The 20,041-nt window shown below is 52.5% G+C and overlaps 1 protein-coding gene across 5 annotated transcripts; it reads right to left on the bottom strand.

The window, feature by feature from the left end:
* Positions 1-617: 617 nt before the first annotated feature.
* On the bottom strand, positions 618-17,045 carry DVL3 (dishevelled segment polarity protein 3). 5 transcript variants are annotated; one of them, XM_036851010.1, is made up of 16 exons: positions 16,659-17,043; positions 11,204-11,273; positions 10,554-10,675; positions 10,324-10,433; positions 10,001-10,136; positions 9,730-9,823; positions 9,445-9,514; positions 8,668-8,807; positions 8,427-8,503; positions 8,251-8,318; positions 7,946-8,095; positions 7,211-7,342; positions 6,842-7,009; positions 3,588-3,803; positions 3,078-3,488; positions 619-2,223 (listed from the first exon to the last, which is right to left on the bottom strand). In XM_036851010.1, exons 1-16 carry the CDS (start codon positions 16,817-16,819, stop codon positions 2,192-2,194), a joined length of 2,157 nt encoding a protein of 718 aa, XP_036706905.1. In that variant the 5' UTR covers positions 16,820-17,043; the 3' UTR covers positions 619-2,191. The 5 variants fall into 5 exon arrangements, with proteins under 5 accessions (XP_036706909.1, XP_036706908.1, XP_036706905.1 ...); XM_036851014.1 differs by lacking the exon at positions 3,588-3,803 and having other exon boundaries at positions 618-2,223; positions 16,659-17,045; XM_036851013.1 differs by lacking the exon at positions 11,204-11,273 and having other exon boundaries at positions 618-2,223; positions 10,001-10,155; positions 16,659-17,045.
* Positions 17,046-20,041: the final 2,996 nt, after the last annotated feature.

The following is a 20,041-nucleotide window of genomic DNA, read 5'->3' as shown; positions in this document are numbered from 1 at the left end:
TGACTGTGAGCTCCTCAAGGCCAGGAGGACCTGTGCGCCTTCTAGTGACAGGCATATATGTTGCTTAAAAAACCGTTGACAAGTTGAATTTAATTGGACATGGGATTTGAAATCCCTTCGCTGATGGACAGTTAATCTTCACATCCAAGCTGAGAAGAGACAGAGCCAATCCTGGCACATGAAAGGCCTTCCTGGCTCTTGCAGGACCTGAAGAACATCTGTTGGCTCTTCTCTTTCTGTAGGAAAAGATACACTGCTGCCTTCCCTAGGCAGGGCTGAGCCCATCATGAGAGGAACGAAGGGCACCAAACAGTAAACCTAGTCGCAAACCTTACTGTTCCTAACATCCTCCTGCTAGAAGCCGGAATATGGCAGGATGATCTGACTTCCTGCAAATCGGGGTCACAGCCTGAAGCCATTAAATGACAATACAGGCACGTCTAATTCTTGAACCAGCACTCAAGGTTTACTCCTACCTTTCCAAAAGCTTCATCCTCAGTACATATCCTAAACTCCTACCAATTTAGAATAAATAATAATAATAATAGTAATAATAACAATAGCTACCATTTATTGAGCACCTATTCTACTGTGTGCCAGGCACTGTGCTAGGCACTTTTCGTACAATATCTAACTTAAATCCTCACAACAACCCTGTGAGGTAGGTATTATTATCGTCATTTTACATATGAGGAAACTGAGGCTCAGAGAGACTGAATAACTCTCTTATCACGCAACCAAAAAGTAGTAGAGCTGGGATTCAAACCCAGAATAACCTGACTCCAAATCCCATGCTCCTGTGAACTAGAGTAGAGGCAGAGGGGAGAGGAAGGGCCAAATTCAAGAAAGATTGTTGGAGTGGAATGGATATGATATACTGACTAGTAAAATATGGGAAGGAATTTAAGCCCGTAAATGTTTCTAGCTGGTGAGCCTATGAAGAGTGTGATGAAGGTAACCAGGATTGGAATTCAGAAGGAACACACTTCGGCGGGGGTGGGGGGGGGGGAAGGAAATGAGTTGAGTCCATGTGGACATGTCCATGGAGAGGTCCAGTGGGTGATAAAAATACAGATCTAAAGATAGAGGGAAGTTAGGGCTGGAGATATATATTTGGGAATCACCAGCATATTAGTGGCAGTTGACGTCAGGATGGATGATACTGTTTCGGGAGTAAATACAGAGGAAAGAGAAGTGGACCAGAGATAAAATACAGGGACCCTGAAGGCATGAGCAATAGTGGAGGAATCCTCAAGAGAGTCAGAGACAGAAGAATCAGAGGAGGAAGAGAAGTACAGGAGGCAGCCCTATAGTGGTGGCTAGAGGAAACCATGGTCTGGGTTGGGAGCAAACCTAGAGCTCCCAGAAGGAAGGCAAGACTGAGTCACACTTCTAACACAGCCCTCATGCACCCCAAATCCCAGGGAATCTTTGTTAAATGAATGAATGCCAAAATACCCCTACCCTGGATTGCTCCAAGACCTGGAGCTTAGGACTTCATCTTACGCTTGACATCCCAGACCTAAAAATATGGAAGCCTAGGTGAGCCAGAATTTATAGAAGAGGCTCACAGAGAAAGTCGTGATTTGCTTAAATGGGAGAATAAGGTAAAAACTAAAACTTGGCACTGTCTGGAAGTTCCAGAAGTCCCCCTGCCCAACCTTGCTCTGGGTTATCATGGTGATGGTGAAAACACAGGAGGGTGTGTGGGGCACGGGGCAGGGTGAGAACAGCCTGTCAGTTGCCCGGGGGGTCCTGCGCTGAGCCCAACCTGAGACCCAGATTATGGGCTTTAACCAGATAGAAATATTATGGGGACATGTGTGGGAGGTTTGAGGGCTATGAAGAAAGGGAGAGAGAAATTAGGGGACCAGCCCCACGACCTAGGAGCGGACTGGGAGAGAGGGTCCAGCCCTCCGGTCAGGGACCAGCCCTGAGGCTTAAGTGAACTTGCATAGGCACGTGTGTGTTGGGGCAGGGGGTGGGGGAGGTGTGTGTGAGAAAGAGGAAGAGAGGGAAAGAGAGAGAGTCTGTCACACATGGGCAAGAGGCTGGGTGCTCCTCAGAAGCCTAGTGACTCAACGGGTTAAGGTGTGGGTATGGGGGCTGAAATATCCTTGGGAAGCCCTGAGGGGCTGCTGAAGCAGGGTTCCTGGTCTCCTCGGAGGCTGGGCCTCCCCTCGCTGGGGGCTCACAGAAAGTCAAACAGCCCGAAATTCTTGGCTGCTCCAGGCCCAGGAAAAATTGGGGGAGGAAAAAAAGAAAGAAAAGAAATGTTTCAGGCCCCGAGGTGAGATGAGCCTGCTGGTTAGTAGGGTTAGGGTCTGAAGGAACCAGCACACCAGGCAGGCATGGGGCAGCGGTGGGGCTGGGTATAGAGCACAGACGCTCCCTGGAATCCACTAGCAGCTCAGGCAACTGAGGGGGCCCTCTGGGCTTCTGCTAAGGTTGATCGCAGGTGGAGTTAGTGTGGATGGTTACTGGAGGTGACTACAGCTCTAGGGTGCAGGGCTGAGGCAGTAGCAAGGGCAGCTAGGAGGAGGGGCAGAGGAAGCAAGTCTTTTTTTTTTTTGGTATCAGTATTAAGGGGAAAAAACCAAGAAATCGGCACGCATGCTTGAGGGGATGGGTTAATAGAGGGATGATGCAGCTGAATGAATGGTGAAAAAGAACGGAGGGAGGGAAAGTGGGGATGAGGGGTATGCAGGCCCTCAAAGGCACCACTGGGTCAGCTCCTGAAGTGTGTGTGGTGGCAGTGATGGCGGGGTGGTAAGGAGCAGCACCAGCAGTTTGGGTCCCAGGGACACGAAGGATCCCGGGAAGTCCTGTGCAGCGGTTAGTGGGCAGAGGAACAAGCCGGGCTGGTGGCAGGTTAGGGGCTGCAGTGGCGATCAGGTGCACCCTGCCCTCGCTGCACCCAGCGAGCGGTTAGCGGGCCTGGATTTAGTTCCATTTATTTCCCTTTCAGGTACCAAAGTAAAAAAGACGGACGGAGAGAGGGACGCGGCCTGCCCCGGGCGGGGTGGGATGGAAGTGGGGAAGGGGCCCTGCTCACATCACATCCACAAAGAACTCACTGGGGTTTCCCATGGCCATGCGGAAGGACTGTCTGCTGGCGGTCAGTTCAGGGGGCACGGAGGCCAGGTCGCGGCCCGGAGGGGCTCCCGGGGGCCCCATGGCCGCAGGCGGTGGGGGCATCATCAGCATGGGGGGGCCGTAGAGAGGGGGCACCCCGGGGGGGCCGTAGCTCGGGTGCGTGTGATGGCTGCGCAGGCTGCTGGCCAGCGAGTGGTGGCTGCGGTGGCTGTGCTCGCTGGCGGCAGGACCCGAGCGCTCGCTCGGCGCCCGCTCCCGCGCCCCCCGCAGGCTGCTGCGGGTCGTGTGGTCCGACTCGCTGCCGCTGCCGCCCGACTTCGAGTCCCCGGTCTTCGGGTCCTTCTCCTTCCGCCGGTCGCTGCCGCTACGGTTGGAGCCACTGCTCCGGCTGCCTGCAGAGGACAGGCAGGGACGGGGTGGGGGACACTCAGAGCTTGCAGAGGAAGCCTGGGGCTCGCCTGGGGCTCCCTCCACGACCCCCGCCGCCTTACCTTCACTGTGCTGACTGCTGGCGCTGCCCCCGCCATAGCTGTACCCCAGCTCGGGGAAGCCTGGGTGCGGGTTGTAGGGGTGTGGGGGCGGCGGGTACTGGTAAGGGAAAGCCATGGGCCAAGGGGCAGCCCCTGGGTGCGGCAGAGGGGCCAGCGTGTCCTGGTCGGAGGCGCCGCTGGAGCCATCATGATCGTGGAGGGAGAGGTTGGCCATGTCTGTGGAGGGGAGGGCGTCTGAGCTGGGTCTATCCCATGCCTCCGCACCCGCAGTCAGCAGAGAGATGCCCAGCCTCGGCCCGGTGGACAGCGACAGCAGTGGCAGTGCCCCACCAGAACGGGACGAGGGACAGGCCAGAGATCTCTCACTCGTTCAGAGCCCCTCTGTCACCCTCCAGAGGTGGTGGGGGAGGGAGACCCTGCAGAGCCAGCCCCGGAGAAAACCGTCCCCAGGAAGGCCCTGAGTCACCACTTCAGATGCTCAGTGCCAAATCCCAGTTTCTCCTCCTTCCTCCGTGGGCTGGAAGAAGGGGCAAAACTCTTGTTTGGCAATCGTCCCCTCTGTTGCCTTACGGGAAAGGTAGGGTGGGGAATATGGGAGGCCGAAATACCAGAGAGCCGCCAGCTACTGCATACCTGCACTTCCTCAGGTACAGTGCAAGCACTTCATCTCACGCAAACGTTACCACCCCATGAGGAAGGTATTAGTCACACTTTTTCCAGATGAGGAAAGTGAAGTCCAGAGAGGTTAAATGACCAGCCTGAGGTCAACCCACACTGCAGCCAGAGCAGAAGCTAAGAGTTGCTTACTTTCTCTTTACCTTTCCAGATGAGGGCATTAGTAAGGAGGAGGGAGCAGTTTGGGGAAATTTAGGTGAAATTTTGCCCTCCTCACTCACTTAGGACTAAAAAAACACCCATTAAAAGCCAGAATGAACACAGGGCCTTTCAGAGCCTCCCCACACAGAAGGCCCTTGGCCCAGATCAATCTTCTGGTGCTTCTGGGGAGGGTGGGAGCGGGGTGGAAGGGTCCAGAAACAGAACAACTTAGATGCCTCCTCTGTGCTCTCCACCCCATTCCCAGCCAGACCTAGTTCTTCACAGCACTTGAGCCACTGCACTAACATTCCTTCTTTCATGACTCTGACTCCCCTGTAAACTGTACACAGGCAAGGCTGCTCCCACCAATGCTGGAACTATCTGGAAGGGAGTATAAGGGGCCACTAGACCTGCCTGCCTGGGACACCCCTTGTTCACAGGTCCCTGGGGTGAACTTGTTCAGGGTGAACAGGTCCCTGGTTCTCTGGGACCCACCCGTACCAGGTCCCAGAGCTCTGAGAGAGCTGCAATTGCCCAGGAGCCAGCTGCTGGATACAGACTGAGCCCTTTGTTGCAAGCCCTTAAGGGAGCTGAGCCAACCTTACAGGTGAGAAGAGGTCAGGAGAGGGGGCTGAGGCAGCCTACGGAGTCTACCAGCCAAACCATCAACCAGTCAAGGCCGGCAGCTAGCATGAGAGGTGGTGGCAGTGGGAAGCAGGGGCATGCCTCAGTGACCACTTCAGCCGCCAGGCTGTCATCCCATGGGGAGTGACTGTGTGCTCCGGGGGTTACCCAGGTCCCCAGCTATTCCCTTTGAGCCTGCGGTACTCCCAGCTGAGGAGACCTCACCAGTGAGAAGGAAAAAACCTGTCCTGTCAGCATCTCCCTGAGCTTGGCTTCTGCTGGACTTGGTCCATGGGTAGGAGACCCAGAATGCCCCTGGGATGGAACAATGTCTCTCTGAGCAAAAGCCACAGCTATCCTGAGAAGCTTTATGTACCCATGAAGGTTTGGGGCCAGGGCTCACTTCTACGAATGATGATAATAATAGCTGTATTTGACTGAGTCTAAGAAGCCATTGATGATAAGATGCACCCTAATTTCAGAGATACTGAAATGTGAAAAAAATGTTCATCTTAGAATTAAATGTATGATAAATGGACAACTTTTTTAGAGCAATTACTGTGGGCCAAACATGGTGCTAAAAGCATTACATATATTATCTTATATCATTCTCAAAACAGACCTATAAGTTTTACTGTTATCTCCATCTTACAGATCAAGAAATCGAGGCACTGAGAGGCTGTGTCACTTACTCACATTCACACAGTAAGGGTGGAGCTAAAATCTGAACTCAGAACTAACTCCAAAACCTTGTGCATCTATTACTACTCCATGGGGCCATGCCAGAGCTGCTGAGGGACAGGGACCCCACCCAGCCTCCACCAGGGACTTGTGCTCCACAAGAACAACCTTTCTAGCCCCTAGAACCTAATCTGAAGCATTTTAAGGGCTGGCTTTTGGACTCCAGCCAGCACCACTGGGCTGAGAGAAGGCTCCCTCAGGCAGGGGTGGCTGCTGGGGCCGTGCTTCAGCTCCCCATCCTGAGCACTGCTGTTCTGTTTTGAGGACTCCCCTTCCCAAGAGCTGTCCACAGGCTCCGGAGAATGGGGGTTCCCTGCAGACTCCTCCTGCTTAATAACCCTCATTGGCTTTGTACTCTCTCAGGATCAAGTCCAAATTCCTTGGTACAGCTTAGAGAGTCCTCTGCAGCCTGGCCCTGACAGCTTTTCCAGCTTCACTGAGAGGCACAGCCCCACCCTGAGGGGTCTGAGGAGGCTGTGGACTTGAGGCCTCAGGCCAGCTCCAGGAGGTCCTGCCTTAGTGGAAGCTGCTTGGTGCTGTGAGGGTGAGCAGGGGCCAAGGCTAGGAACTCTGTTTGGCCTTGCTGGGACAATGTTTCTGCAGCACCACACACCTAGGACAACCCTGATGGTGGGAAGAACAAAGGTTTTGGAGCCAGAAGGACCTAGATCCAAGGTCTAGCTCCTCTGCTTCTAGCTGTGAAACGTGGGGTGGACTGCTTAACTTCTATAAGTCTCAGTTTCCTCATCTGAAAACAGGGATAGTAATCCATCTCCCCAAGGGTTGTGGGGAGGTTGTGAGGCTTGAATGAGAGTGAGATGATGCTTTAGAAACAATCAGCACGGTGCCAGGCACAGAGCAGGCACTTAGAAAATGCCAGCCCCCAGAGGGGGATGTAGGGCAGGTGAAGAGGCTGGACTGGGCTCTGCCTCTACCGCAGAACTGTCAGGTCTCGAGGTTCCCCCAGTTCTGCTACCCCCTCATCTGGGTTCCCTAGAGTCTGCTGCCGCATCCCCGGGCAACTCCCCACTTCCAAGCAGGAGATAGGGCAAGGAGGTGGGGGAGGCACGTACTGCCACAGAGGTCGCCGAAGATGTAGTAGCACTGCTCAGAGAAGGTGATCTTGTTGACAGTGTGGCGGATGAAGCCGGCCTTCAGCAGGTTGCTGGCGTATTTGCGGGCCTCTCGCCGGTCAGTGAAGCCTTCCACGTTGTGGTACAGCCAGTCCACCACGTCCGAGCCTGAGGGCAAGGCTGCCACTTGACTGGGAGGCCCACCTGACCTGGGCTCTTCTGGCCTCACAGAAGCCATGAGGCTGGTGCTGATTCCAGCTCAAAGGAGTGGCCCGAGGGAGTTCTTGGCCACCCGCCCCCCACCCCCCCGGCCTGCCCTGCCCCACCGCTCTCCACCCTGTCCTTCATCCCACCATGGGGCCCTCTCACCGATGAAAGCGTTGGGGATGGTAATCTTGAGCCACATCCTGTCACGGACCTCCAGCCCGGATTCAGGGGAGGCCATGGCTTTTACGATGGCGGCCATGTCACTGTGGATGGACAGGTGGAAGTCGTCTAGGCCTGGGGGTAGGAGGCAGAATGGTGAGGCAGAAAGGGGCTATGGAGTTAAGTACACAGAAGTTTGCATTCTAGCTCTCCCACCTAATAGCATGGACCAATGTCAAGCAAATTACCGACTTGTTGGACACTCAGTTTCCTCTTCCATAAAAATAGGGACTTTAGTATCTATTTCACAGGATATTTAAAGAGAGAATTAAATAGTGTAAATGAAGGGGCCTAGCCCAGTGTATAATGCGTGCTATGATAATAAAAAGGGAGTCATTTTTATTGAGTGCTTACTTTATGCCACACACGGTGATTGATGCTTTACTTGTATCCTCTCATTAAACCCCCAGGAACCTGGTAAAGTGCATATCATTAGTCCCATTTTACAAGAGGAAACTGAGGCTTACTGAGTGCTCAGTACAGGTTCAGAAGCAAACTCTGTTTGGTGAGGCTCAGCATCCACTGAGGAAAACTGCAGAGTAAGGTAGCTGGAATGAACTGAGTCTCCTCCTCTCCAGCCCCCTCTGACGCTCAAGCAAGAGGCTCCAGGTGGGCCTTCAGCAGTCCCTCCCAGCTGGCCCTGTCTGCTGGGCTCAGGGGTCAGGGTTGGACACTCACGCTCTGTGTCAGGGATGGAGCTGGTGATGGAGGAGCTGGTGGAGGTGATGGTGCTCAGGGAGGGGCTCATGCCGTAGGCAGGGAAGGTGCCGGTCATGGCTGCAGTGTGGGAGACCCAGGCCGCGGGGTCAATGGGCCGGATGGGCTCGCCTGCAGGGAGGATGAGGAGTCAGGGGCTGCCTGCCCTGCCTACTGCCTGGCCCAACGGGGTAGGTATGAGGGTTCAGGGTAACACGGAAGGAAGGAGAGATAGGGCTCACATAGGTCAAGCACCAGCTTTAGGGCCAACTGCCCCATCCACTTACTCCTGGGCAGTGTGAAGCACCCACGTGGACTTGGGTCCCAGCACTTGGCTACAGTCAAGGTGATGGGCCTGAAAGCAAGGGTGTCCCTAGTAAGGGCAGGATGTGTGGAGGCCAAACCAAGCCCCTTGCCTGATAGCCAGAAATACCTGCCCCCTCCTCCCCAATGCCATCCATACCCTGGTTTGTGCACAATCTCCCGCAGTACCCGGACCGCGTCGTCATTACTCATGTTCTCAAAGTTGATCTCGTTTACCTGGGAAAGAGGACCAGGAGTGGGATAAGCAGCTGTGCTGGGGAGGTGGGTAGGGAAGCTGAGTTTGGTGGGCTAGGTCTTCCCCTTACCAAGAAGCAGGGTACAGACGGCATGGACATCTCCCCATCCCTAGCCATACCACCACCCACGGTGGGCAATGGTACCTGTAACAGCATATCTCCTGGCTCGATGCGTCCATCAGCAGCCACGGCCCCCCCCTTCATGATAGAGCCAATGTAGATGCCTCCGTCACCACGCTCGTTGCTTTGGCCCACAATGGAGATACCCAAGAAGTTATACTTTTCTACAGGGAGTAACAAGACCTTGAGAGAGGAACAAAGTTCCTACCCAAATTCCAAGCCCCATATTAGAAGAGGGTAGAAAGGGACAAGAACTAACACTTATTGGACCTGAGTCAGGCACTGTATTCCACATGCTCAAACATGCTTTCACTTGATCCTTGTTGGCTATGAGGTAGGGACTCAATCCTGTTTTACAGAGCAGACAACTGAGGTTCAGAGAATTTAAGTGACTTTTCTAAGCCATGAAGTGGCAGAGTCAGGATTCAAACTCAGATTTAAATTCCAAAGTTGGGGCTCTTTTCACTACATCCAGCTATCTCCTAAAGAAGAGCACCTAGGGTAGAAATCAGAGAGCAAGAATGCAGTGCCTGAAAAATGGGAAGGGGGGAGGAATCAGAAATCACTTCCTCTAGGAAGTCTTCCCGGATGCCATTCTCTGCGTCCATAGTTCTCTGTGCTTATCTCTGTCATAGCCCTGATCATGAGATACTGAAGTGATCAGTGTATGTACCAATTTATGCTTATGAAAGAGAACTTCTTGAGGGCAGGTAACGTAGCCTGTGCCTCTCTGAACTCCTCGAGTCTGCCCAGCGTCTGGCACGTAGCAGGTGCTCACGAGTGTTGTTTCACCAGACTCACCCATGTTGAGAGTGACCGTGATGATGTTGAGTGACATGGTGGAGTCCGTGATGCTGCTGAAGGACGAGGACTGGAACAGACAGAGGCCCTGAGCAGCAGGCAGTGCTGGCAGGAACTCACTGCTCCCACCTAGCTCCGCCTCAAGGTGAGTCCTCAGCACCACCTCCCCTCTCAGGTTCTAAACCCTGACCCAAGGGGAGGGGTCTAAGGAAGCACAGACTCTGGCCCTGCCTGGGCAGGAGGGCTCGGTCTGCTCCCACCCACCCTAACGTCTCAGCTCCATACCCTCTCAATCCGCGAAACCTTCTGCTTCCGCCGCCGCCGCTTGTGTCTTCTCATCAGGCGTGAGGCGCTGCTCTGCTCTGTGGAGCTGCTGAACCTGTGGGGCCCACAGTCATTCCCCACCGAGCCGGCCCAGCCCTGCCCCATGAGAGGCACCGCAGGGCCCAGGTCCCCCCCACCAAGCCCAGGTCCCGCCCAGGGGCCCAGCATCCTCAGGGTTCAGGGTTCCTCCGGGGTCACCTGTCCCACAGTACCCATGAAACCAAAGCCCCACCTGCTGGTGGAGTCATCCTCATCTGAATCAAAGAAGCTGGTGGTCTCCAACTCGCTGCTCATAAGGGTGGATGAGCTGTCATACCCCCCTGGCTCTCGCCGCCGCTCCCCCTTTGCAGTTCCATTCAGCCGGGTTGCTGCAGGGGATGGAGGCAGCTGGGTTCACAGATGCAGGAGAGAAGGAGGAGAGAGGAAGGAGCAGGGGCTGCACTGGGGCCAGGCGTATCCAGAACTCAGGAAGTAGGGCAGAGAGGTGGGTAGCTGAGTGGAAGCTGCGGGGGTGGGGGTGTGTGGGGGGGAGGTGTCTGTTCAGGGAAGACGCACTGTGCTCTGGGCCATCCCTCCGTCGTGGCCGCTCTCGCTGGGCAGACACCAAGGAGTCAGTCTCTGTGTCATTGTCCAGGTTCTCCTGGCTGCCCCCACCAGCATGAGGGCTGCAGGGAAGAGAGGACTTGGTGGGGGAGGGGGAAGGCTGGGGGCTCCCTCCCCCAGCCCTGAGCTGAGCTGACGCAGCCCTCCCCCATGGGCCCTCCCCACCCTCAGGTCACACTCACTGGAAGGATGGGGGCCGGGAGTCCCCAATGCCTCCTGTGCGCTCCATGGGCGGTGGCAGTTCCGATGGGTTGTCAGCACAGAAGGGAGCTGGCTCTGGGTGTGAGCCCTCAGCCGACACCAGCTGATGGGGAGAAAATGCATGGGTAGTAGGGCGCAGGGGCCCCAGGGAAAAGGGGATAGTTGGCTTCTGGCAGGGCATGAGACTTGGGGAGAATGAAGCAGGGGACATGCAGGGAGAAGAGACAGGACTGTGTTAGGTCAGCTGAGATGAGGAATGGACCCACTGCTGGGTTGATGAGGAGGCTGGGAGGCATGGGTTGGTGAAGCGGGATGGGGGCAGAGAACAAGAGTCAGAGGTCCAAGGTAGAGGTCGGCAAGTGACAGAAGGGAACCTGAGGCAAAGTACCTCAGAGGACATAGGAGACGTTTTTGTCTCCAACGTGTATTTCTGTCTCTCTCTTTTCCCCCTTCTCACCACTCCCTCACTTTTCACCAAAGCTATAGAATCTGGGGTGAGAGACAGTTCAGTTAGAAAACTCAAGGAAGATTCAGATACTGAAGCATAAAACCACAGTCTCAGCAATGCCTTTCCTCCATCCAGCCCACTACAGGAATGCAGGTGGAGAGAGGACTGAGGGGGGCTCCTTACCCAGGACACCACCCGGCCATTGAAGCAGGGCAACTTGGCATTGTCGTCCGAGATCTCCTCCTTCACCACTCTGCAGGGAAAGGTGTGTGTCAGAGTGAGCTTTCTGGGGTGGAAATGGAGGCATCCTCACAACCCCAACTCTCAGGGGCTCCTCTACCCTAAACTGGGAATCAAACCACCAGCATAAGCCTGTTCAAATGGGAGCAGGGATGGGGTGACCAGGGACAGCTCTTTGTCACCACCAGGAAGACACCAGCCATGCCCAGGCCAGCTGCCTTCCTGGGGCATCCTCTTGGTCATCAGGTGACTGCAAATTACACCTGACAAATCACTGTCTCCAGTGAGTGCAGTCGCCCCCTAGAATCTCGAGAGCTGTACCCATCCCCAACAATGGCTCTCTGGGCTGGACTTTATCTTTCCCTCTGACCCTAAACTAGGAAAAAGCACACCCATATCACTGTTCTTCCCTTCTCATTTGGGAATCCTAATATTCTTCTGGGAGATGTGGATGAGGAATTTAAGGAAATTAGGAAAAAGAAGGGGGGAAGGCATTTACCAAACATCCTCTACCGCCACTATGACATTAGTAACAACTGCTCTCATATATTGAGCATGTATTGGGTTGGCCAAAAAGTGCGTTCGGATTTTTCCGTAACATCTTATGGAAAAACCCCAAGGAACTTTTTGGCCAACCCAGTGTTACGGGCCAAGCACAAAGCTAAGTACTTTACTTGTATCACTTCGTTTAACATTCATAGCAATGTTATAAAATGGGGAAACCAAGGCTCAGTAGGTTCAGAAGTTCACCTACAGTCACACGATTAAAAGTGAAGAGCTGGAATTTGAATCCTGGTCAGCCTGATTCCAAAGCCTTTATTCTTACCTATTATACCATCTTATCTCCTTATAGTTAGAATGTATAATCTTCACATCAGCCTCATTGTATAGACCATATGATCCTGATTTTATGAATAAGGAAACTGAGAAACAATCAGTAACTTGTTCAAGGTCACAGAGCTAGATGTCAGAGCTGGAATTCCACCCCAAGCTCGTCTGACTCCAAACCCCATATTCTTTCCATGGTATTTCACATTCTTTCCCGTACAGTGAGAGAGGTGATGTGGGTCTGTGTGGAGGGTGACGGTGTGGGAGACAGTGATGTGGGACATGGGGGGAGGGTAGGATGTAGTCTCAGGCATGTAGTTTGGCCTGGGGCATGCAGTGAGGCAAGAAGTCAGACCACAACTACAATATGGGGCCAGGAAAGGCAATAGAAAAGCTTGAGGCCTGCACCCCCAGACTGATCAAATACCCCAGGAGCACAGAGCTAGAAAGCTGTGATCAGGGGCAAGAGGAAGACACATGCCTGGAGTTATGAGCAGAGAGGGAAGACAGCAAGGATGGAGGCTGGGAAGCCCAGTCCTCCCTTTTTCTTAAAGCAGCTCCTGCCCAGAGCTCGGGACGTGCTTGGCTTCTTGTGATGCTCACATTCTTGGACTCACAGCCAAGTTCGAAGGCTGAGCCTGCCCTCCTCCCTCCCGTTCAGCTTTGGCTTCTCCACTGTTTCCAGCCCCACAGCAACCCCAAGAAAGCAGCTCAAATCATCCTGCTCAGGCCCACCATGGCAGAAAGCCTGGAGACAGAACAAGCTAGAAAACAGGGACACAGAGATAGCTCAGACCCACTAGCCAGTCTGACCACAGGGCACCCCGAGCTTGCAGCCCCCATGGGAACTGGGGCTCAAATTAAAAGGAGGTATGTGGGTCACGTGGCAGGGACTGTGCTCTGCTTTGGAGAGGGTCTCAGCAGCCCTGTGGTGGGAAACTGCTGCTGAGGCCCCACCACACAGCTCAGCACTACAGATGTTTCCTCTCTTTCTGGGGGTCACCGACAGGTCACCAAGGCTCTGCTGACTCACAATGATCAGCTGATCTTCGGGAGCCTTGGGGGACCTCAGACAGGCCTCCCCCTCCCGCTGTGGAGCTGAACGGCTCAGGGTTCTGCAGCATTTATGCACTCCCATACACACACACATCCCAAGTGGAGTTGGACAAATCTGGGTTCAAATTCCAATTCTGCCACTTATTAGCTCTCCTATCTTAGAGAAGTTTCTTGACTTTTCCAAGCCTTTGTCTCATCCTGGTAAGTGAGATTTGTAAGTGCCTGGCATGGTCCAAGGCATACACTAAAAACTAGTTACTAACTTTGTCAATTTTTTGCGGGATCCATACTCTCTTTCTAACTAGGTGTAAGTTTCGAAGGGCAGGGACCAAATAAATCTGCTTATCACTCATTGTTCATTCAATTAAAAAGCCTTTGCCGAGAGCCCAGCGGGCTTTAAGTTTTGTGCTTGCCATTGCATGGACCTCAAGAAGCATTAGACCTGGAGCCGGCCTTGTCCTTGGAGGTTACTGTCCAATGCATAGTTCACGTGAGTATATTGCAAGTGGGAAGTGATCAGAGCTGTAAGAGCAGCAGATGTGTTCACTGGACAGACATCTGCTGAGTATTATTTAGTGTCAGGTCCTGGCTAGGAGCTGGGTAGGTATAAGGATAAACAGGAATAAGTGCCATAACTTTAGAAGTGCAACCCAGAGGAAAGGAGAATTTGGACCTGGAGAAGACAAGGGAAGAGAAGTACTCCAGGTAGAAGGCCCAGAGACAGGCTAGTGTGTGACGTGGAGCGGGGAGCAAAACAGTTAGAGGCCTGACTTCCCATGTTATTCCTCCCATGGCTCAAGGCCCCTCAAGTGGTGGTACCTTGTTCTTCCATCTACCATCTCCTCAGTGCTGAAAATGTTTAATTCTTCTTCCGTATCCCAAATAATTTAAGAGGGTTGGACCTACCCTGAGCTTGACAAATACTTCTGGAGACCAGATGGGAGTTGGGAATCCTCAAGTCTTACACACCAGAACCCCAGAGGGAGAGCCTGGAGAGCTGGAGGAGATGGCAGCCTTCCTCCTCTGACCCACTTTTCCATCTGTCAGCAGAGGTTGCTTGCCCCTGCCCGACCTCCCTCTCATGGGGCTGGGATAAGTGGCAGCCCTACCACCTATACAGTTTGCCAAGGCTCAGCATCTCCCTCAGAGAGGATGTACCTGTTAAATGATGATGATAATACCTACAATTGTGTGATTAATGCCTTACACTTTGGAACCAGGTTCCTAATAAGCTCTGCCACTTATTAGCTGTGTGACCTTGGGTAAGTAAGTTAATTAAGTTTTCTGTGCTCTAGTTTCCTCATCTATAAACTGGAGATATTACTACCTATTCCACAGGACTGTTAAGAGCATTGAATGAGTAAAGATTTGAAAGTCATTTAGATCAGTGTCTGCACACTGTAAGCACCATAAAAAGAGTTTGATAAATAAATGAAATACGTATATAAATATATATTCCTCAGCTGTTAGTCCTCTGTGACAAGACAGCCCTACCAGGTCTCCTGATCATTAATCCTTCTAGGAATAAAAACAAAATCAATCTCCTCCACTTCATTTTTACCATTGTTCGCAACCCTGCTAAAATGGCCCACTCTAATATTTTGCAAAAGTTGCTTCAAGTTCAAGTACCACTGATGAATGCAAGATGGCTTCAGGTGTATCTGAATGAATGTTTAATTCGAGAGTTAAATATTTATTTTTAACATATTTTAGAAAGAAATATAAATAGAATATCAGACCTGTGGTTTCATATTATTGATTAGGTCAAACTAAGAAAGCGTGAGTGGGCTGACAGTGGATTTAAAGAACAATATTAAGTCAACACTGAGCGGATATAATGGGGGTTAGGCCTGGCTTGACAGCAACCTGGGGAGAGTGGGAGGCAGCCCACAGAGGTCTAGGTTTAGGAGGTGGGGGCTAGGCCCAGTGGACTCTGGGATGAGTGGGGGGTGGAGACACAGGTCTAACCCAGTCCCTCAAGGCACCTGACCCCAGGGTGGCCCCAGCGTACTGAAATGCAGCTGATTTTCCCCTATCCCATACGCTGAGGCAGTATCTTGGTCTCTTCTAACTCCATTCTTCCTTTATCAGACCAAGGCATCTGCCCACCTCACTCCCACCCCTTGCAGATGGATCCCTCTTCAGCATCTTCCAATCAGGGGTCTCTGTCTCTGGACTGAAGCCAGACAATCATTGCTACACTAGGAGTACCCAACCCCAAGGCAGGAACAACAACAGAAACAAGAATAAAAGCTGCATAGCACTTCCCACTGTACAAAGCACTTTCACACATATGAGCTCTTGGGCTCAACAAACCCTGAGTTCCAAGGGGAAAGGTGACAGCAAAACATGCAAAAGACAGAAAAGGTGCTAGCGTCCCAGAGCCAGGAGGGCCGGGGTCCTTGGAGAGAAGCCAGGCTGATGAACACGGGGGAGAAGAATTTCTCCCCTCACTCAGCTCTGGGCCTCAGCTCTAAAGAGCAGCGTAGGCCTCAGGCTACGGCTGGAGAGGCGGCCTTTAGGCCGGGAGGGCCCGGGAAGGCCTTCCCTGCAGGCCTCCAGGCCCAGTGCCCAGTTAGTGAGGGGCAGGCTAGTGTGGGGGGCCTCCCCCTCCCCCAGTCCCCTGGGAGTTGGGGGGGGGCGATGAGGGGATCCACCAGGCTCCCCCTCCCAGGCCAGCTGCTACAGAACCTTCCGGCTCCAACATTCCATCCCCTCTTAAAGGGGAAGTCACTGCTTCCAAACTCCGCCCGTCCAAAGCCCTGCAGCTGGGTGGAGAAGACCCCTCCAGGGAGGGGAGGATGAACACCAAGAGACCCTTCCTGGCCCTCCCATTAAGAGGCCCCAGTTCTGTGAGGGAATCTGCACCTGGGCCAGTGGGGAATCCTCCTCAGGGGTGAGGCGCTCTGCTCCCTGACAACATCCCGAACAGCCCACAAGGGACAGGGGAGACAGCTAAGTAAACATCAGAGCTGCAGGCCTTAGCTTACAGCCTGAGCAGCCCCCAGCCAGTGCAAAGTCCCACAGCATAGCCCTTAGATGCTCCATATTCCAAATATGGCTCTGAGTTGTGGAGCTGAAAAGATGGAGAAGGCGAAGGCCGAGTGCCAAACACCCCAAGTCTCTGCTAGAAAGGTGGCTCTGTTGGCAGGAGGAGGGTTGGGAGCTGTGCTCTGGAACGGGTGGAGGGGGGGGGAAGGTGTGTCTGTGTGGGCCGCTGGTCTCTGAGGAGGTGAGGGGGCTTGACTGCGCAGGAACTGACTGCTCTTAGGGAGTTGGAGGTCCCCTTAAACGAGGGGACCAAGGTCCCCCACAAGAGGGGAAAGGAGAGTCCCTAGAGGGGCTGGAACTCCAGCCTCTGAAAAAGCCAATGGGGACCAAGTGGCCGAGTCGCCCCTAGAATCCAGAGTAGGGGTAGAAGCCAGTGTAGCAAGGGGAGTCCGAACTGGCCGAGTGGGCCCCTGGAAGCCGGAGGGGCCGGGGTCCCCCGGAGGCGAGGCGGGGCCATCCTCACCCGAAATCGTCGTCCATAGACTTGAAGAAGAACTTATAGCTGGGTCGCTGCAGAACGCCCTTAAAGTCCGCCAAGGTGACGCGCTCGGCGGGCAGGGGCAGCTTCACCAGGTACGGCGTCTCCTGCCCGTCCAGGTGGTAGATGATCTTGGTCTCGCCCATGGCTCCGGCCTCGGGCCCGGCGGCCCGCGCGCTGCCTGCTCGGGCGGCGGGGCCGGGCCTCTCCGGCGGCGGAGGCGGCGGTCGGCGCGGCCCAGCGGCTCAGCCCAGCTCCGCGGCCGGCCGCGGCGCCAGCTCCCTTGTTCTCCGGCCGCTCCCGGGTCCCAGCGCCGCCTGCCGCCGTCGCGGCCGCCGCTTCCGCTCCCCACTCTCCCGGCTCTGCTGGCGACGGTGACTCTTCCGGTGGCCGCGGCCCTCCCGGCTCTTGGCTGCAGCCCGGTCCACTCCCCGCCCCCGACCCAGGCGCGGCTCCGCCCCGGCGCGGCCCCACCCCCGGCTGCCGCCGAGCCGCGGTGGCCTCGCGGCAGATGGCCTGGCCCTCGGCCGTACCCCGCAGACACCCCGCCCAGCCACCGGGCGGTGCTCAGCTCCTGCGCTCTGGTCCCAGGCCCAGAGGGGAGCGTGGCGGCGGTCGCCTACGCCCGCAAGGATGGAAGGGCAGATCTCTCCAGCCCGCGTTCCCGGAGTCTTCAAGGCCCTGGCTCTGGACCCAAGGGGGATCGGCTGCTTCTCTGCAGCTGGGGAGGGATGTAATGTAGGGGTCGCTTTGCTTTCTGAGAAGGGACGGGGGGCGCGGTTTTCACCATGTATCTATCGCTGGAGAAAAGGGACCTCGACATGGCCTTTTAGGGTCTGTTGAGAAGCTTAGCTGCTATCACTGAGTCTACCAAACAACTCCTTAAGGACAGAACAAGATCGAGTTGATTCCTTCTTATAACTTCAGTACCTAGGTGTAAAGCAGTGGTTTAATAAATGGGCTGAATGCAGAATGAGTACAGGAATGAAGATGCGTGTGAGACTGGGACATGAAGCCTCAAGCCTGAACTATAACAGGGGAAAGAGTAATATGGGTGGTCAGAGAAGGCCTCTTCCATTTCAGTTAAGACTTAGAACTAATGAGGAAGCAGCTATAAGAAGGTCTGGTCTGGGGGAAGAGCATTCTAGGCAGAGGGCACAGCGAAGTATAAAGGCCCAAGGCAAGAATAAACTTGCCAAATTTGAGGAACAAAAAGAAGGCCATTGTGACTACAATGATAGTGGTAGATGAGGCTGTAAAGGTAGACTGGGACCAGACCACATAGGTCCTTTTAGGCCACAGTAACAAATATGGGCTTCTCCCACTCCATTTTGTATACTGTTGCCAAATTAGCATTTCAAGATGAAGGACCTCTTTCAAACACCTCTTCAACTCAGAAACCTCTCCACATTCCGCAATGCCTTCCAAATATCCTTAGCATGATATTCAAAGCTCTCCATAATCTAACCTCTACCTACCTTTACAGCCTTTTTTTCATTATATCCTGACTAAAGTTTTGACTTAAGCAATTCAACCTACTTGCCAGCCCCTGCACACACCTTGTATATTTTTATTTCATACCTTTCCCTCTACTTTAAAATTTCATCAAAGTAATATGTGTGCATAGACAAATATTAAGAAAACTTACAGCAGTCCTCTGTCTCATTTCCCTCCCCACCCCCCACCCCAGTGTACTTTTTTTTAGCTCATATTATTTCTTGATATATGCATTCTAGACATTATTGATTTCCAATTTTGATTGATGGATTTACCTTTCTTCCACCTCCTCCTAACCTCTTAAAATTATAAGATCACATTTTTTGGTTAAGATAATATAGTACTTATATTACTTATAAGATAATATAGTATTGACATTTTGACTATGAATAAATGCTTCCTTTACAACTTTTCCTCCTGGCATAATCATTTTTTAAAAAATTAATTTTTGGCTCCGTTGGGTCTTCATTGCTGTGCGTGGGCTTTCTCTAGTTGCTGCGAGCTGGGGCTACTCTTCGTTGCAGTGTGCAGGCTTCTCATTGCAGTGCCTTCTCTTGTTGCAGAGCACGGGCTCTAGGCACGTGGGCTTCAGTAGCTGTGGCACGTGGGCTCAGTAGTTGTGGCTCATGGGCTCTAGAGCGTAGGTTCAGTAGTTGTGGTGCACGGGCTTAGTTGCTCCGCAGCATGTGGGATCTTCCTGGACCAGGGCTGAAACCCGTGTCCCTGCACTGGCAGGTGGATTCTTAACTGCTGCGCCACCAGGAAGTCCCGGCATTAATCATTGCCTTGCTTTTTCATTTTTTTTTCTATAGTGTACCTATCACTAAATCTTTCCACATAATCTAATAGGTTCTCAATTCATATTTTACTCATTTGGTCAAATGTATTAGATAATCCGTTTTCTTTCCTGGGGGCTTCCATTCCATTGCTCTGGTCTGCACTGCTGGCTGTCTCAGCCTGTGAACAGCTGTCATCCTGGCACTTCTCTGCACCATTCTCAGAAATCCCTTTACCTCTCCTCTGTGTTGGATCACAGTTTCTTGGATACTTTACTCCTTGTTTAGTAAAGCACACCCTTTGGTAGTTCCTCTTCAAAGCATGGAAAATAAAAACTTGTGGTGGGGGGAACTATAATGGAAAAGAATCTGAAAAAAGTATATATTGATATAAAACAATCACTTCGCTGTACACCTGAAACTAACACAGCATTGTAAATCAACTATACTTCAATAAAAAGTTGTTTTGAAAAAAAAATTTAAGTTTGGGGAGAAACTTGAAAAGATGAAAGTATGATTCTGAGTTGAAAGTAATTTTCCTTCAGAATTCTGAAAGCATCACTCCATTGTCTTCTAGCTTCCAGTGTTGCTATTTAGTGATCAGTTCGATCTCTTTCCTAGGCACTTGTTTTTAACTCTTTGTCTTTAGGAAGTTCTCTTTATCCCTGGGGTTCTCAAATTTCTTGGTGATGTGCCTTGGTGCTCATTCATTTGTGCGAGGCGTTGGGCAAGCCCTACCCATCTAGAAATTCAACAATATTTTCTTGAATTATTTAATAACATCACTACCATTCTTCCTTTCTTTCTGCAAGTCCTGTTGCATGTTGTATCTTCTGGATTGATCCTTTTATCTTTTTCTCCTTTATCATCCATTTCATTTTATTTTCAAATGATTTCACCTTTTTGTAAGATTTTCATAACATTATTTCCAAACTTTCCCCTATCCAACTGTATAGGTAAAATATTCACAATTAAAAATTCAATAAGTATATAAGGATGGACGTATAATTTCCCTATTTGGTTCTGTAGTCCTCCAGTTCTCAGTGGGAAAAGAAACTTCATATAGTTTTTTAATTTCTAAGAGCTCTTTTGTTT

This window comes from Balaenoptera musculus, chromosome 4 (assembly GCF_009873245.2).
Source record: "Balaenoptera musculus isolate JJ_BM4_2016_0621 chromosome 4, mBalMus1.pri.v3, whole genome shotgun sequence".
Lineage (NCBI taxonomy): Eukaryota > Metazoa > Chordata > Mammalia > Artiodactyla > Balaenopteridae > Balaenoptera > Balaenoptera musculus.
This window is presented reverse-complemented; position numbering and strand designations above follow the sequence as displayed.

Excerpts from the sequence above, each read along its gene's own strand:
- DVL3 (XM_036851010.1), bottom strand. The coding sequence starts at position 16,819 with ATGGGCGAGACCAAGATCATCTACCACCTGGACGGGCAGGAGACGCCG. Across the intron at positions 3,489-3,587 it reads CAGCAGTCAGCACAGTGAAG|GCAGCCGGAGCAGTGGCTCC; the intron begins GTAAGGCGGCGG and ends TGTCCTCTGCAG. Across the intron at positions 2,224-3,077 it reads CATGGCCATGGGAAACCCCA|CCAAGAATTTCGGGCTGTTT; the intron begins GTGAGTTCTTTG and ends GGCCTGGAGCAG.